At 40.3% G+C, this 17,716-nt stretch overlaps 1 protein-coding gene across 3 annotated transcripts; it reads left to right on the forward strand.

Annotated features, from left to right (window-relative positions):
* Positions 1 to 256: 256 nt before the first annotated feature.
* Positions 257 to 16,284, forward strand: NADSYN1 (NAD synthetase 1). 3 transcript variants are annotated; one of them, XM_054276009.1, is made up of 22 exons: positions 257 to 362; positions 511 to 571; positions 1,042 to 1,158; positions 2,017 to 2,070; positions 2,427 to 2,516; positions 3,377 to 3,428; positions 4,137 to 4,225; positions 5,060 to 5,177; positions 5,675 to 5,806; positions 6,323 to 6,397; positions 6,557 to 6,681; positions 6,875 to 6,923; positions 7,500 to 7,602; positions 8,249 to 8,417; positions 8,779 to 8,914; positions 9,944 to 10,050; positions 10,813 to 10,944; positions 11,099 to 11,168; positions 12,246 to 12,374; positions 12,853 to 13,029; positions 15,174 to 15,249; positions 16,094 to 16,284. In XM_054276009.1, exons 1-21 carry the CDS (start codon positions 278 to 280, stop codon positions 15,225 to 15,227), a joined length of 2,124 nt encoding a protein of 707 aa, XP_054131984.1. In that variant the 5' UTR covers positions 257 to 277; the 3' UTR covers positions 15,228 to 15,249; positions 16,094 to 16,284. The 3 variants fall into 3 exon arrangements, with proteins under 3 accessions (XP_054131984.1, XP_054131983.1, XP_054131985.1); XM_054276008.1 differs by lacking the exon at positions 16,094 to 16,284 and having other exon boundaries at positions 15,174 to 16,087; XM_054276010.1 differs by lacking the exons at positions 12,853 to 13,029; positions 15,174 to 15,249; positions 16,094 to 16,284 and having other exon boundaries at positions 12,250 to 12,348.
* Positions 16,285 to 17,716: the final 1,432 nt, after the last annotated feature.

A 17,716-nucleotide genomic window follows, 5' to 3' on the forward strand; every position in this document is an offset into this window, starting at 1 on the left:
GAAAGTGCGGAACGGCGTGCAGCAGCGCCCGGCGTCGGAGGCGCCACAGCGCGGGTGGGCAGCGGCTCTGCATGGAGCCCGTGCTTGGAGCACTGACGGTGCAGGGGCTGCTGCGGGTGCCGCAGCAGGAATCGGGAGAAGGGACCGGGAGGAGTGGCCGGAGGAGGAACCGGGAGGACGGACCGGGAGGAGTGGCCGGGAGGACGGACCGGAGCAGGGACCGGCAGCCCCAGCCCGGCTCCGCCCCGGAAGCAGCGCGGAAGGCGTCGGGGCCGTTATGGGCCGGGCGGTGACCGTGGCCACCTGCGCCCTGAACCAGTGGGCTCTAGACTTTGAGGGCAACCTGGAGAGGATTTTCAGAAGTGAGTGTCGAGATGGCTGGCTGGCTGCCCCCGGCCATTAGGAGCCTCTTCCCTCCCTCATTTCCTCCCTCCCTCCCTCCCTCCCACCGCGGGCGGCGCAGCGCAGCCCTTGTCTCTTTCACGCACTGCACTCCCAACACTTTTCCAGGTATCGACATCGCCAAGAGCAAAGGAGCCCGGTACCGGCTTGGGCCAGAGCTCGAAATCTGGTAAGGGCGCTTTGCTGGCTCTGCTTTGGTGCGATTCCAGTGAACTGTGCAAGAACAGTCGGGAAGAGCATTGGCCCCGAGGCGCTGCAGTGCCCAGAGCCGTGCTTGGAGCGTGCGGCCGTCAAAGGGGCAAAGAAAATCACTGTAGTGGTGAGCACAGGACTGGGTCTCTTGTCTTGGAAACCTGACTGGAAGCGACAATTTTTAACCTATTTCAGTGAGTTTTCCTGCAGGGAAGCTGTAGTGCTTTGATTTCTGCCTGCTGTCCTGGAAGGAATATCATGGGGTGATATAGAACGCTGCAGAGTTTTAAATGCTGTAAATAGAGATGGTGTTGACAGCACTGTTTGTTCATTTTCTATATAAATTACGTATGTGGGTGAAATGCTCCCTGTCTGAAGTAGTGTTGGTTCTTTGGCTCTGGTGCTCATCTTGCTGAATTTTTGGTTTCTCCTTGTTTCTATACACAGTGGGTATGGCTGCTCAGACCACTTTTATGAGTCTGACACACTCTTGCATTCGTTTCAAGTTCTGGAAAAGCTCTTGGAGTCTCCAGCTACTCAAGATATTATCTGTGATGTGGGAATGTAAGTTTATTTTGTTGTTGTAAACCTGTGATAAAGGTATAAGTCCTTAGGGAGTGCTGCTTGTGCCATGCTCTGGATAGCGAGGGCTCTGCACCAAACTCTCAAACATATCTTAGGAACTGCACTGCTTTTCCCCTTTTAACTACCATGACCAGGATTGCAACATGCAGACACTTTCTAAAAGATAATCCTTCCAAAGATTGCTGGTGGCTAATCCCTTCAAGAGAGAAATAGGATAATTGCAGTTATATATTACAGTTATATATTGGATAATTACAGTAATATATTGGAAATCTTAATGTCTCGTACTTATTGTCACAGGTCAGACTTTGTGTGAGGTGTGACTCAAAGGGTTTTATAAATTGTCTTGTGGGAATGTGGGGGCTGTTTTCACTGACAGACAACATAAGTATATGTGAAACTCACTGAAGCCATTATAAGCCTTGTGCTGACACACAAGGAAGGGTGATAAATTATATCTTTAAAATTAATGTGTTAGTATTGATATAATTGTGTAAAGCTGGTTTGATTTTGAACTGGGTTGGCAGTGTCACGGGAGGTCACATTTGATTAAATAACCTGGCCCAGCCATGGGGAATCTTCTGGTGTGCTGCTCATGTTCCTAAGGCTCAGGTAGTAGTTGATATATCTGAGATTGACACCACAGTCAGTAACTCAGATTTTTTCTAGCTACTACTTTAACTAAAAAATTAGAAGCTAAAACGTCACATTTTGTTTTGTTTGATTCCCTCCAGTGAGGTCTTCTGAATAGTTTTTGCAGTAAAGTAGATTCTGTAGCTTTTTATAATTTCATTTAATGAGTGTAGTCATTGCTGATTTTGGTTCTTATTTTCACAGGCCTGTTATGCACAGAAATGTTCGCTATAATTGTCGAGTGATCTTTTTAAATAAGTGAGTAGTTCTTGATATGTTTTGTGAGGTAACACATTATCTTTTCACGCACCAGTTTGGCCTTCAAGCAAGATTCTTCAGTGCTACTTAGAGGGATGGGTTTATCTTCATATTTGCTAAATTCTGAGAGACAACTAAGGTTTCTCATGATCTATTTTTTCTTTTCTGATTTGTGGAAACTGAATTCCCACTGCTTTCTGGAAAAGTTCAGAAAAACCCCTTGAGTCTGCAAGAAACTTTAAAAATGTTACATTATAAAAGAAGAAAAGAAGTTGTTCTTAATCAGTGTTCATATATAGGCTTGTTTGGCTGTACATCCTGTGTTAACCCAGTTTTTCTGTTTTGTTTTATTTAAGGAAGATTCTTCTGATCAGACCAAAAATATCACTGGCAAATTCAGGAAACTACAGGGAACTTAGATGGTTCACCCCATGGAGCAAAGCAAGGTATTCTGGCAACTCTAGGAATTGTGTTAAAAAACACAGCTTGCTGTTTGCAGCCACAGCAGCAGGGTTGAAATATCTACAGCAAATACTCACTGGCTGCTACAGGGAGAGCAGCAGGACAGAGTCAGCCAAGCCACATGGTTGCAGCTTGGTTAGGAAGCTTATTGAGCAGTCAAACTCTGAGTTGCTGAGCTGGAGGGGAAAAAAAGTGGAGCTGCTTTATCCTACAGCCAGTGTAGAGTGTCATTTTCCTGGTGTGTGCTTTCTAAGGACAGCCAGCTCAGGACTGGAGGGGCTCTGTTTGTCTCCTGAGTGCTGCATCCCAGTCCTGAGCTGGCAAACACTGAAATGGATGAGCTCTGTCAGAACTTCTGCAGTGAATGAAAGCTGCCTACCTTATGATGCTGCAGAACACACCTGGCACTCATCTCTGATGCTGTGCACTCCTCTTGTAGTCAGGGAATGTTTCCCGCTCCAGGGTCTCAGCAAAGCACTTCTGATCCTCCTCTGAGCCCCAGCTGGTTCTGCACTGCTTGTGTAGTAACCCTGCAAAAAGAGAAACTTGCACCTGGCATTTGCCTTGCATGGTGTGTTCTTTGTTAGCTCTGCTTTCTGGCCAGGATGGGGCATTCCTTACATTGCCTTTCTGAAGCACAGATGTTGCTATCTTGAAATGTTAGCATTTCTGATTAATTCCACAGAAAATATGAAGTTGGTTTTTTTTTTCATTTTTTAAACACACACAGCCCTGTGCAACTTCAATAGAGTTTCTTTAACCAATGTTAGAAGGTGAGATGAGAACCAGTTTTTATGCTGTGATTTATGTAATGATGTATTCACAATCTCTTAACTTGATTTAGACATGTGGAGGAATATTTTCTGCCCAGGATAATTCAGGAAGTGACTGGACAGGTAAGCTGTTGTTTTTTTTTTTTAATTTTGCATCTTCCAGATTCAGCAATTAACAACTGTAGTCTCCAAAATTCTGCTGCCAGTCATGATTTAGATTCATATATTTCAGTGATGGTTCTAAGTTGCATTAAATGACAGCATAATTTAACATTATTTATGTTAGTGTGTTGCAGCAAAGCAAGTAAATTTTAAATCTGCCTCAGTTATTTGTACATACAGAACCTTGATTGCCATATTTTGCACAATTTTGGTACTGAGTTTATCTGTGCTTGAGACTAGAATTGAGTATGTGTTTTTAGGTTAAAAAAATTAAATTAAAAATAATTTAAACCTTATTTGCTCAGAAGGATCTAAAATTTATGCTAGTTCCCACTAAAGCATGAGTGTGATTTCTAGCAACAGACAGTCTCTGTTTTGTAGATTGTTTAATACCTGTCCTTAAGCAAAGCTCTGCATCTGTATACTACTGAAATAAAATCATGAAATTTCAATCAGTCCAGAAATTTGCATTTCAGATTTTTTTAATTTTTTTTTTTTAATCCAACTTGGTATAAAATTAAAGAAGGTATAATGTGATTGATATTGTGTCACTAATTTCACATAAGTAAGCACTCAAATTTATGTTTTCTTAAGATTTGTAGTTCAAGTTTTTGAATTGAACAGCTTATTCTACTGCATGTGTGTAAGAATGTTCTTGTTTTTCCTCAGGAAACTGTTCCTTTTGGGGATGCAGTGCTAGCAACCAAAGATACCTGCCTAGGAACAGAAATATGTGAAGAACTCTGGGCACCAAACAGGTAAAGGAGAAGAGGAAATAAAAAGTAATCTAAAACATACCCTGTAGCTGCCTGAATCAAATGTTTGTAGAGATCTGCTTATTATTCTTCTGTGTAATTTATCTTTCAGAAAGTGCCAGTAAGATAAAATACAATTAGGAGCAATACATACATCATGGGAAAGACCTCATTAGGCTAGGTGCAGGATGGCAAAGAAATGTTGGTTGTTAAACTAAATAAACTTGAAACAAGAAGGTAGGGAAGAAATACCAAAAATAAGCAGAATGAAAAGAGTGACCTAAGGAAATAAATGACAGGTAACTCTTGTGCTCACATTCCTGATACTTTTCCAAATCTCCCAGTTGCATTGATTTCCTTGTAACTGCAGATGTGGTGTGTTGAAGATGGGATTTTTGTTTTTTAGTATTTCTTTCTTATGACATTGGAAAAAGAAAAAAAGCAGCAAAAATCTTCTCCTTGTAGTTCTGTTTTTGCATTTACTAAAAGACAAGGAAAATGGGACAACTGACTTTGCAGTGTATATCCATGTTACCCTTTCAGACCAAGATTATTCTCTCTTTCTTTGAGATCTGGCCTTCTATAGAGTAGAAGGCATTTTGTTTAGAACAGAGTGAGCAAAAGCCCTCCTGACCTCTGCAGGCACTGCTGGTCTTTGACAGAGGAGCTGGGCAATGCAAGAAAACAGATATTTTTGAAAGCCCTATCCTTGTTTGAGCTAAGACATGCAGAAAACTGACAGTAACATAAATGTTTCTGTTTGTCAGTGATTTTTAATGACATTTGCAGTTTTCACAGCACAGTAGTGATTTATTTTTGTGCCTTTTGCTTTGACAGCCCTCACATTGAGATGGGACTTGATGGAGTGGAAATTTTCACCAACTCTTCTGGGAGTCACCACGTGCTGCGGAAGGCTCATGCCCGGGTGGATTTGGTGAATTCTGCCACAGCCAAGGTGTGTGCTTTTCTATTGGAAAGTTCTGGGTGTTTGAAAAATGATGAGAAGATACTTATTATTTGGTCTGTAATCCTATCTAACAGTGATAGGCGCAAAAATAAAGCAACGAGTGTACATTGCACTGTGAAAAAGCTGCTTTGTCATTGTAGTTTAGCATGCTTTGCTTATATTTAACAGTATCTGCTCTCTCCTCTGATATCCAAACACAGCTTCTGTCATCGCCTTCCTGCTTTTCCCAACCTCAGTTTGAACTCAGAATTTTAATTTAGAAGTGCAGCTCTCTCTGTTTGGGTTGAGAGAATGACTCTTGCTACTAAGAGACTCCTGTCAAGAGAGAATCCCAGCCATAAATCATTCACAATGTAAAGGGAGAGGAAATTTGTAAGGAGAGCAGGAGCAGAGAAACAACATTTTGATTTTAAACATCCTGTCAGGTGCTACATTCTGAACAGCTTTTTTGTTTCCTCTTCCCTGCATGTTTGTTTCTCTGGCAGAATGGTGGAATATATATTTTAGCAAACCAGAAAGGCTGTGATGGTGATCGTCTGTATTATGATGGCTGTGCAATGATTTCCATAAATGGAGAAACAGTTGCACAAGGATCCCAGTTCTCTCTGGATGATGTGGTAATGTATTCACCCCATAGCTGCTGGGACATTTATGCTCAACACTTCCAAACATTCCAGATCTAGGTCCATATCTCTAGACTAAGAAGGGTGTATTTTAATTATGCTATTCAACTACATCTGATTACCTACAGTAGCTCTCCTGCTTTTGTGATGAAGGAAGAACTCTCACAGTGGAAGAACTTCATGAAAACATTTTTGTATGCAATCACCATGAGGAGGAGAAACTCTGTTAATTGAGATTGCCTTATTTAAGGAAGAAAGGGCAAAGGCTGCAATGTTCTAATTATGACCCAGTCTTGTGGGCACAAGGTTTCACTTTGATTTCAGAAAGTAGTAGATTTGTCATCTAGCTTTTCTCACATTATGTGCAAGCTCCATCTCTTTCCCCAGTAACGTTTCTTGCCTTTTCCTTTGCCACAGCTGATGCTGTGGCATTTCTTGATGACACTTCTTTTGCCAAACATTGTTTATCTGTTTGTGTAGAGTGATCTAATGTTAAAAGCCTTTCCACAGGAGGTGCTGGTTGCCACTCTGGACCTGGAGGATGTTCGAAGTTACAGAGCAGAGATTTCATCTCGTAACTTGGCGGTAAGAACTCTTTGTGTTTGCAAACTGTGCCAAGTTTGAATGGGTATTGGATGTAAGAAGTATTTGCATGTCTTGATTTTCACAGTATCTTAGAGAGCTGGTTTTTTTTAAACTATGTTAAAATTGGTGTCTTCTGAATTCTTCTGTACTATTGCTTAGGCAAGTAAAGTGAATCCTTATCCCAGAGTAAAAGTGAACTTTGCTCTGTCGTGTCCCGATGATTTAGCTGTTCCTACTTGTATGCCAATCCAGTGGAGACACCACAGTCCTGAGGAGGAGATCAGGTAATCAAATGCTGAATCTGTTGCTTGAAAATTATTTTGGTTTAAAAAAAACCCCAAAACTCAAAGAAAGAGATAAGATGTTGTTCAGACATAAGTAAAGGAAATCTCTCATTGGAAGACCACAGTAAATATGTTGACTTGCTTAGGTGTTATTCCCTAACCTTCTTAGAATAATCATGTTCTGTAATTTCAGCCTTGGACCTGCATGTTGGCTCTGGGACTACTTAAGGCGCAGCAAACAGGTAAGAACAACTGGGTTTGTTTTTCCCTTGCAATACACAACTTCTTTTGTGCCACAGGCACAATCCAAATTGTTTTCCTGTGCTGCTGGTAACCCAAACTGATGTTAGTCCAAGGTGCAAGTTTGAGTTTTTCACTGGTAGCTCAGTCACACTTAAAAATTGTATTCCAAGTGTGATTTCAGTATGCTCTGTGCACCTTTCCCTTAGGAATTGTGCTTTTCTGAGTGCAGCAAAGTGACATGAAGTTGTCATTCAGTGCAATAGTAAAGTATATATGAAAAATATTATCCTTTTTTATTAGCATTTCTGTCTTACTAGACGGTAAATACAACTGGAATTTTTTCAAGGCAAAGGGTTTTACACTGACTGCTTATTTGATTACCCAGTTGATGAGAGTTTAGAGGATTTCCTCTGGGTGGTTTGTTCTGTTTTTCCTCAATAATACATAAGCCTTGAACAATATGAAGTCTTGAAAATGCCTGTCATTCTTCTACAGGAGTGTGTTTGTGAGTGGTACAGTACATATTTTTTTCCTTATTTTGTTATGTGGAACCTCTTCCTTGCTCTGTTTTGAAGGCAGGATTTCTCCTACCTCTGAGTGGTGGAATTGACAGCTCTGCTACAGCTTGCATAGTTTATTCCATGTGCCACCAGGTTTGCCTGGCAGTCAAGAATGGCAGTAAGTAAATCTGTGTGTCTGGCCAGCTGTGTTTATTAATGGTTATGGATAAGTTAATATTAGCTGGGTGCTGTAGCTGCAAGAGCTTATTAATTGCAGACTCTTTTTTTGTCGTTCTAATGGGGTCCTTTGTATCTCTTCAGAAAATCCAGTAAAAATGTGTGTCCAAATTCAGATTCTCTGAATTGGCATAATAGTTTCTGGTTTGGGTTTAAGAACTGGATGTGGAACTCAGACTAGTTTGGCTGATGTAGTCTTCAGTTTATTCTGAGAATTTTCCCCTTCTGTTAAAAGCAGCACTACAAAGCATGGTTAGGAATGGTTTAAGTTCTTTAAGTTCTGGCTTTAAGCAGACTTCATGCTTTTAGCTAAGTCTTTGTGCATACTGGATCGTGTTTTCTATGAAAATTCTTCAGTAGATCTAAAGGATTTAACACTTCTGTGCTCAAAATCAGAAGAAAAATCAGCAATTCTTTTATTTGATAGATGAAATTTTTCTGGGAAGATATATGTAGTAGTCTTATTTGTCATGGGCACTGTAAAGCTTGATTGGAATACAAGGGGCGTACAAGATATTTGCGCATTTTGCAAAGGCAGGAGCACAATAATTTCCACTCCGGTTCTCTTTCTTCTGCTCTGTCCTCAGATGCAGATGTGCTGGCTGATACACGCAGGATTGTGAATGATGGGACCTACATCCCTGAGGATCCTCGGGAGTTCTGTAAGCGTGTCCTCACCACGTGCTACATGGCTAGTGAGAACTCCTCCCAGGATACCTGCAACAGGGCCAAGCTGCTGGCTGAGCAAATAGGCAGGTACAAGCTCAGAAGTGGTGGGAAAAAACCATCACATTCTGGCAAAGACTTACATCTAAAATGTTCAAACTCAAAAAGGAGAAAAAAATAAGAGAGGAATAGGAGGTGGTTTAAGTAGGAATGCTACAGATGTTATTACTAAAGTGTTAAAATGATGCCAACTTAGAAGCATTTGGCGAAGGACATGCAATTTTGGAAACAGACTCTGAGAAGTGTTATTCTTTCCCAAGATTCTTCCTACCAGATCTGAGATTTTAGCACCTTAAAACCTCATTTGATGGGTGGATTTTTGGTGGGTTTTTTCCTATTTTATCTAGTCAGATTGTGCTGGCTGAGTCACTTGTGCTTGAATTCTTCTCAGCTACCACATCAGCCTGAACATCGATGCAGCTGTGAAAGTTGTTGTGAGGATCTTCAGTGTGGTGACAGGTCGAACTCCCAAGTTTTTTGTCTATGGAGGGAGCAGCAGAGAGAGCCTGGCACTCCAGAATGTGCAGGTGTGTGTCCTCTAGGCTGAATCACATCACACTCTTTTGGTTCTGTGGGCTTTGGGTTGATTTTTTTTTTATTTTCTAAACTAACCAACAACTCTGCTTTAGTTCCCGAGTGTTAGTTATCCTGTTTGATAGTTTTTGTTAATTTGAGGACTTGATCTTTCTCTGTTACTGGAGAAATCCAACTGTTTGCTCTGGAAGCAAACATTGAATTCTTTGTCAGCTTTTTGGCAACAGGAGAGGTTTAGGTCACAGAGGAGTGTGGATATTTGCTTAACGTTACCAACAGTTCTGCTGGAGCTGGATCCTAGGTTGGTTTGGCATTGCTGCCATCCTTAGAAAAAGCTGAGTTTCAGAATGGGGACAAAAGCAATGTAAACTTTTTAGAAATGTTGTCTATTAGACTAGAGAGATTTATTTACTCTATAAAAGGATATGGTTTATCTGCATGCTTCATCCATCATGGACCCTTGTTAGTGCTATCAGAGGTAGCAAATGGCAATTACTCCCCAATTTGCAGCTGGCCAGGAGAAACTTCCTCAGTCTGTGGCAGTAGCAGGTACTGAACCTGGATTTCCTGACTGTGTTCAGCAATTTCTCCACAAGACTATCCTTCTTGCAGTCATGCTTGGTCACCCTAATTCTTTAAGATTTTCTAATCTTTATGATATTTACATTCTTGTAACTAACTTTCTCACACATTTTCTGTGAATAACTCATTGTTTTGCATTCTTTTATAAGAGAAATGTGATAGACTGTTAGTTTGTCCAGTGTCATTGGAGAGGTGACACTGTCACCCTCCAATCCACTGTCACTTTTAGAAAACTATAAATGTTAAAGTCAGAAAATAATCTTCCTTTTTTCTTCACCTTGAGAGCAGCAGTGTGCGCTTGTGTTCTTTCATGTCCTATAGTGACAAAAAATGCTTACCCTGCCCAAATTTTATTCTTCATGACCTTGTTTAGACAATTGATTAGGGGAGAAATCACTCTGCTATGTAAATTTTGCTTTCCTTTTCATTTTTCTCTGCAGGCTAGAATAAGAATGGTCCTTGCCTACCTGTTTGCTCAGCTGACACTGTGGGCTCGTGGGATGCCAGGGGGACTGCTGGTGCTGGGAACAGCCAATGTGGATGAAAGGTTGGTGAAAATTGGGAATCCAAACCCACGTGTAACAGGTCACTGTCATTTCCTGCAACTCTAACAAATACCTCTGTAGATTATGCTCAGAAGAGGTAACAACCTAAGAATGCACTGGTAACAGTGAAATTAATGAAAATAGGTAAATCAGCTTGAATGGGAAATTGTGTATTTTTCAGAGGTTTAGCCAAAGTATTGCTATAGCATTTCCCATAAAATCCTGTTTTCAGTAGAGCTTACCTGTGCATTCACTAGGCTAACTTCCCAATTTGTTGAATTTTCAATTACTGTATTAGGAATGAAGATGTGAACTTTTAGCTGAAAAAGCAGACCTTAAAATCTGGAGTACTGTTAAGTAGAGCTGGTATCTGAAGATTAAAGCAATCGCTGTAAGATTGTGGGAGTGGTAACCTCTAAAGCTGTGGGAGTACTGTGTGCTGGTTGTGTGGGTGTTTTGAGATCTGAGATTGTTTTAATTAGTCATCACAGTATTTTAATTGTTTTGAACATATTGCCTCAACATGGATAGTTTTGCAGTGCTTTATGATTGTTAAAGTATCATCTGGAAATTTCATGGCTTTAGGATAGCCCTGCTGCAGTTAAACATGTTGCCCTTTAGGTGTAAATATGTTACTAATCTGCAGTTTGTTTCTCCCTTTCTTTATGCTACATATAAATTCTCTATAGTGTCAAGGGTTATATATTATGCTGCAGTTACATTATTATTAACTGTTGCTGTATAAAATTTCCTGTTTTGCTCAGTCTCCGTGGTTACTTGACCAAGTACGACTGCTCCAGTGCTGATATCAACCCCATTGGTGGCATCAGCAAGACTGATTTGAAGAGCTTCATTCAGTACTGCATTGAAAACTTCCAGCTCACAGCCCTCAGGAGGTGAGCAATGATTCAGTGACTGTGTTTGTTCATTCCACTGGAGGAACTGTCTGAGCCAGGTGCTTCATTTTTTGGGATGAAGTGTTGTTTTTACAAACCAACACTGATAAGACTGCATGGAATCCATGTTTTTCCTTTTCCCTCTCCCTTTCAGTATAATGTCAGCTCCACCCACTGCAGAGTTGGAGCCCCTGGTGGATGGACAAGTGGCTCAAACTGATGAGGTAATGTGGTGTTGTTGGGTCTGCAGGGTGAGGTGAGAGATGAGAATTTGGCCCCATGTTCTCAGAAGGCTGATTTATTATATTATGATATTGTATTCAAAAAATTATATACTAAAACTATATTAAATATAGAGAAAGGATACAAACAGAGGGCTGGAAAAGAATGATGATAAAACCCCATGACAGACTTGGTGAGTCTGACACAGCTGGCTGGGATTGGTCATTAATTAAAAACAATTCACATGGAACCAATCAAAGATGCACGTGTTGGTAAGCAACTTCAAGACCACATTCCAAGCAATCAGATAATTATTGTTGACATTTCTTTTCTGAGGCTTCTCAGCTTCTCAAGAGAAAAATCCTGGCAAAGGGATTTTTCAGAAAATATTATGGTAACAAGGTAATAGTGAGCAGTGCCATTAAAATGCTTTAAGCCTTACCCCAAAATCTGAGGTTTGTCCTGTAGCTCTTGTTTATTCCTGTATGTAACTATGCTTACTGACAGGTGGGTTATAACCAGTCTTAAAGCTGCCAACAAGGCATTAGTTCCCCACACCTGCCCTATCTGTGTTGACAATAGTTTCCAAAACAGCAAATTAATATTTTTGAATTATTTTAGATTTTTGTACACTTAGAACCCTATCTGTGTTGACAATAATTTCCAAAACAGCAAATTAACATTTTTAAATTATTTTAGGTTTCTCGGCACTTAAAAGAATGGGTGTTGTAAAATGCAATTTATTTTATGTTTTTGTTTAATATTACTAGAAAGTCAGGGCCTTACTGCTATGAAAATGACTGGTGGCAAAGCACTCTTCTCCCCACATCCTTTTCTTTGCTATCACTTTGAAAAGGAGAGGACTGATAAAATGGCCTCTGTGGCCTCCAATCTCCCAATTCAGAGAAATACCAGTGTTGTTTCTATTTCTGCTCATAGTATTACTATGTCTTTTTGGTATTGACAATATCATTTTGGTGTTTCTTTGATTTAACTGGATTATTTTAATTGCTCCATGAAAGTATTCATTAAAATTTGCATAGTTAAGATTTTCTTTGACTTTCTGTGTGCGTTTTCAGGCAGATATGGGGATGACATATGCAGAGCTCTCAATCTATGGGAAATTAAGGAAAATTGGAAAGGCTGGACCATACAGTATGTTCTGTAAGCTACTTGATATATGGAAGGAAATTTTTACTCCAAGAGAGGTAATAACAAAACCAAAGAGAAAAAAAAAATCAAGTAGTTTAATGCTTTTGCCAAAATAGAGCATGTTTGGAGAAAGGTCAGGTTCCTTTTAACTGAAAGTAATAGTTTCATTATTTTGTGTTTAGAGATTATTCTGCAGGTACAGCAGAGTATGCTGGAAAAGCTGGACTGGATCTCTTAAATGGAGCTTGTTGTCTCATGCTGCAAATTGCTAAAACATTTGTTAATTGAGTAATTTGAAAATAATTACTTCAGAATTATACCTTGGGGAAAATTGTTCTCTAAAATACAGATGACCAACTACTCTTGAAGCCTTTGGTTATGTGTTCTGAGACAAAAAATGTCTCTTGTTTTGAAAGAATATCTAGACCGTGTAAAAGTAGAAAACAGTCTCCAAAACACTGTGCTCCTCTCAGTTTTTAAATTAAAATACTAAGAAACTTCATCTGGTTAAAAGCTACATTCTTTGTACACCAGGTGGCATCCAAGGTTAAGCATTTCTTCAGGATGTATTCAGTCAACAGGCACAAAATGACCACCCTCACTCCTTCCTACCACGCTGAAAACTACAGTCCAGAGGACAACCGCTTCGACCTGAGGCCTTTCCTCTACAACATCTCATGGTCCTGGCAGTTCAGGTGTATAGACAAACAGGTAAATGCCTTCTGACAAGCAGGTAAATGCCTTCTGCTTCTGGAATGATTTTGCATTTAAATTATTCAAAGTGGGTCAAGCCCAGTTTCAGTGAATCTCAGGAAAAGACAACTAGCACATAGGATAGCAGTTATTACAGAAATAACTGATTGTTCTTTTCACATAACTGTGAGGTGAAATCCCCTGATTTCAGTGTAGGCTGTTTAGGTTCTTTTTTGTCATACTGCTATGAAAACAAGAACAAGAAAAAATAAAAGAACACGTGTACTGAGGACTGAAAGTAATAGGTATACCCAGACTCATGAAGTCCTGTACTAATGGGAGAAACAAGCTTTTGTGTTTTGGTTTCAGTTTAGGACCTGTCTGAAGGGATCTGCTTAATTGCAGAATTAAGATTTGACCCACGTCAGTGTGAGGAGAGCAAGTGTAAGAGGCAGCAATTCACTGTGAGTGCTTCTCCCAGCTGCTTCTGCAACAATTCCTTTTTTGAATCTCAAGTTAGCTGACCCACAAATTCATGTTTGCTCAAACACAGCAGCAGTAATGGTACCATGCTCAGTTTGAGCACTGAGATGTGGAGGGGCCCAGGCAATTATTTTAACCATGCTTTACTTTTTATAGTTTTTAGCCACCCCTTCAAACTTATTTTTAATGTCTCTTTTGTGGCACAAATGCTGGGGTGAAGAATTTTAGCACCTTGAAGTTTTTCTGGCAGAGATTTTACGCCCCAGTTGCTTTTTAGAATATGTTTATACATGTAATAAAATACTAATTCCTTCATCTGTGAAATGCCAGACATGTTGTAATAGTATTTTACTACCTTGAAACCTGGGATAAATGCTACCATGTGCTGTACTTAATTGTAGTGGGGGATTTTTACATCACATTGGACTTTTTCCCACTGAAGTCCAGGACAAAAGTTATTTTGGTCTCAGTGGGAGTCTGGGAAAATGTTTTTGTAGGGTCTGGACCAAAATGTAATTATTTTATGCTTACAATAAATGTGATTAAGATCTTTTAATGGTGCAGATATTCTTACATTCTCTAACTAGATTTGTATGTAATAGCAGTTGTGCTCTGTAAGGGTAGTGGTCATTGCAACTTATTCCTGGGAACCAGGAGTCAAGTTTAGGGAAGATTTTATTGTGTAGATTAGAGTAACCTGAACTAATAGCTCCTACAGCTCTTTGCAAGATTGGAAAATGATAACTTGATAACTTGCAGTGGTTTGAGTCAAATCTGCCCTATTCAAGAAAAGGAATATAGGAAGAGTTTCTTCTTACTGAAGGCGTTCAGCACAATTGTAATTCTGAAGAGAATCACTCTCTAGGACAGTGTGCCACTGATGATTCTGCTCCTGGGACTCAATCTGCACTTAAAATTTTTCTAGCGTAGTAACAGGACGGTGAAAATATGGCATAAACTTGACATAAAACCCACCTTTAGTTAGGTAATGCCAGGTTTTCCTGTAGGAGAGTCATGTTACAGCTCAAGCTCATTTGTGAATGGAAACAAGTTGGAGTGCTAATGATAGAGAAATCTGTTGGATTTGTAGAAAGTACTTTTCTGCTTTGGATGTAGTCAAGCCAGTTTAGTTATCCACTCATTTGTAGTGCAAAATGCCCTTTGCATTTGCTGTAGAAGGAATAGGAGTAAAAGGAATTTAAGATCATAATTTAAGATAATTTGCTGGGAATTACGAGATTTGCTCTTGGAATCTTCGTGTCATTCTGCTCTACCTGGCTGAGGGGGTTTAGAACAACCCTAGGAACTCTGTAGCTTCTGCCTTGGAGCTGTGTCTGAACTAAAGGATTTGTGGTCAGAGCAAAAATGATGCACTTCCAGGTGCCAAAATATTCACTGGGATTTTAATAGCTGCCACAATTTGAAGGAACTGTGATGCAGCTCCTTCAGATTTGCCAGAAGAAAGCTGGCAAATCTGCCTGCAAGGATGAGATACCTGCAGGCCATCCTCTGCTTTTTCCAGCGTTACACCACAAGATTAGCTGCATTTGGTCAAACCAAAAGATTTATTCGCTTCATAAAAACCTGATCTTTGTGTGTCTCTTTTACAACCAGTAGGAGATGTTGATGGAAGAAGCAGCTTATTTTTGCTACTGAATTGGTTTCTTTTTTACATGCAGGTATCCAAGCTAGAAAAAAAGGAAGGAATTTCTGTAGTTGAAGATGTGGACTGACTTCCTGTCTTGTTTAACTGTGGTAATTAATTTGCCAAACAGAATGTTCAAAACTGGATTATATTGTGATAATGAGCAGGGATAACCTGCTTAACAGTTCTTGAGCTGACTGCTGTAATCAATTCTTTTAATTGACTCCCTGTTTTACTCCCAATATACTTAAACTGTAGTTTGGCTAAGGGATCATTAAGGATCTCCTTCAACTTCTTGAGTTAATTGCCTTTAATTTAAGAACTCACCTTACTTTGCAATAAACTTGTAATTTTGTCATGCTAATTGACTCAGTTCTTATTCTACACGTTTTGTTATTTACCTGGCACTGGCTTTGTAGACTGGTCCAGTGTTTTGAGTGGCCACAAAGTCAAACTCTGTAAGTTGTTGGAGGCATGTCTGTCTTGAAGCAGATGGATAATCTTCATGTTAGTGGGGTCAAATTTAGAGTTTAACTTCTTGTTTCCTTTGAATATTGCAGAATGAAGTATAAAACCAGTGTCCTCTGAGCTCAATTAGAGTGTTACCCACATCCATTTTTAACTTCATGTCTTCAAACTGATCTTTTAAATTTGTTCAGTGCCGTGGAGCAAAAAAAAAGGATGGATTTGTTCCTTTGTCTGAGGCCCTTTTCTGCCTTTTCATTTAATGTTTAGCTGTTCCCATTTTTTTTTAAAACTTTGATTTGAAAGGTGCACTTCTCATAGGGAAAACAAGAAATGCATTTCTGCAGTTCTGGGCAAACAGTGTTCTTAACTGCAGCAACAGGAGAGCTCAGGCCCAGTGAGACTTCTGTTAAAATAGTCTTATATTGTGCTAGCATAAAATGTCTGCTAAAAAGGGCACATTTTCCACATTTGTTTTCCACAACTCAGGAGTTGATTCACTTGGAGTTAAAGATGCTGCAGGAAGAATGGAAAACCCCAGCTGTGATTTGCCTTCCTTCAGTTAGTTGGACACTTCCAATTCCAGCTATAGGGAGTGGATGAATTCTGAAGAGAAGTTCAAAAATTTGTTGTGTATTTGAAGACTTCTTATTTCTTTGTTTCCTTTGGAAGTTACTGGTTTCTCTTTCTGGACAATCACAGAAGAGGAAAGAGGAAACATTTGCTTTCATTCAAATAAAAAATAAGAGCACAAAACCACAATATTTACATATGTCTCCTGTGTTGTTACAGTTAGCATTGTTACCCAATCTATTTCAGACACTTTTCTTTTTTAGCAATTGCATTTACAACACATGTACAAATTGCATTTTATTTCTTACCTGCTAATGCTGTACAGGTCACTCCTATTTGCCTTTTACTATCCAGAAATTTTCACTGCTGCCTCTAGTTTGAGTGTTATCAACACTTAGTTCCAATGTTATCAGTGCATTGTTGCCTACTGAGAATGGGAAATAATTCTAACATCTAGCTGATGATGTTCACTTTTTACTGGAGACTAGTTGTATTTGGTTTGTGTGGCCAGGTTTGAGTGGCAGGGGGGGTTACAGAAGTGGCTTCTTTGAGAAGCTCCTGCAAGCTTCCTGCAGCAGAGGCAGAGCTAATCCCAGCTGGCTCCAGGATGGACCAAGGCCAAGCCAACCAGTGATGGGAGTAATGCCTCTGAAAACAGAATTTAAGAAGGAAAAAAGGTGTTGTGCAGAAGTAATTGCAGCCAGGGAAGAGCAGGGTGAGAAGATGTGAGGGGAACAGCGTTGCAGACACCCAGGTCAGGGCAGAAGGAGGAGCTGGAGCTGAGATTCCCCTGCAGCCCCTGGTGAGGCAGCTGTGATCCTGCAGCCCATGGAGGGCACAGGGATGCACAGACCCACCTGCAGCCCATGCAGAGAGGGCACAGGGATGCACAGATCCACCTGCAGCCCATTGAAGAGCCCACACCAGAGCAGGGGGATGCCCAAAGGAGCGTGTGAACCTGTGGGAAGCCCATGCTGGAGCAGGGTCCTGGCAGGACTTGTGGCACTGCAGCAAACCCACAACAGGCTGTTCCTGAAGAACTGCAGCCGGTGGGAAGGACTCGCATTGGAAAAGTTTGTGGAGGACTGTTCTCTATGGGAGGGAAACCCCAGGCTGAAGGAGGGGAAGGACTCATTGCCCTGAGGAGGAAGCAGTGGCAGAAGCAATGAGAACTGACCATAACCCCATACTCTACCTCGCTACACCAGTGAGGGAGAGGGGTAGAAAATCAGGAATAAGTTTAAGCCCAGGAAGGAGGGAGAGCTGGGTTGTCTTTAGGATTAGCTTTATTTCTCATTATCCTGTTTTGTTATGATTGGTAATAAATTAAAATACTTTTGCTATGAAAATTCTGTTTTGCCTATGATGATATTCAGTGAGTGACCTCTCCCTGCCCTTAATTCATATTTTCTCTCCATGTCCAACTGAGGAAGGGAGTGATGGAGCACCCCAGGTCAATCCATTGCACAACAATATAAAGATAACATCAAAGAGTTTTTGTTTTTATCTTCAGCTGAGTCTTACCCTGACTTATTTGGA

Source organism: Melozone crissalis, unplaced genomic scaffold (genome assembly GCF_028551555.1).
Source record: "Melozone crissalis strain CALT ecotype California unplaced genomic scaffold, PUWL_Pcris_2 ptg000018l_1, whole genome shotgun sequence".
NCBI lineage: Eukaryota > Metazoa > Chordata > Aves > Passeriformes > Passerellidae > Melozone > Melozone crissalis.

What these genes read in the sequence shown, in the direction of transcription:
- NADSYN1 (XM_054276009.1), top strand. Translation starts at nt 278, where the DNA reads ATGGGCCGGGCGGTGACCGTGGCCACCTGCGCCCTGAACCAGTGGGCT. An exon ending in AGTTCTCTCTGGATGATGTG is followed by an intron (nt 5,807 to 6,322) that starts GTAATGTATTCA and finishes GCCTTTCCACAG; the next exon opens with GAGGTGCTGGTTGCCACTCT. An exon ending in AAATTTTTACTCCAAGAGAG is followed by an intron (nt 12,375 to 12,852) that starts GTAATAACAAAA and finishes TTTGTACACCAG; the next exon opens with GTGGCATCCAAGGTTAAGCA.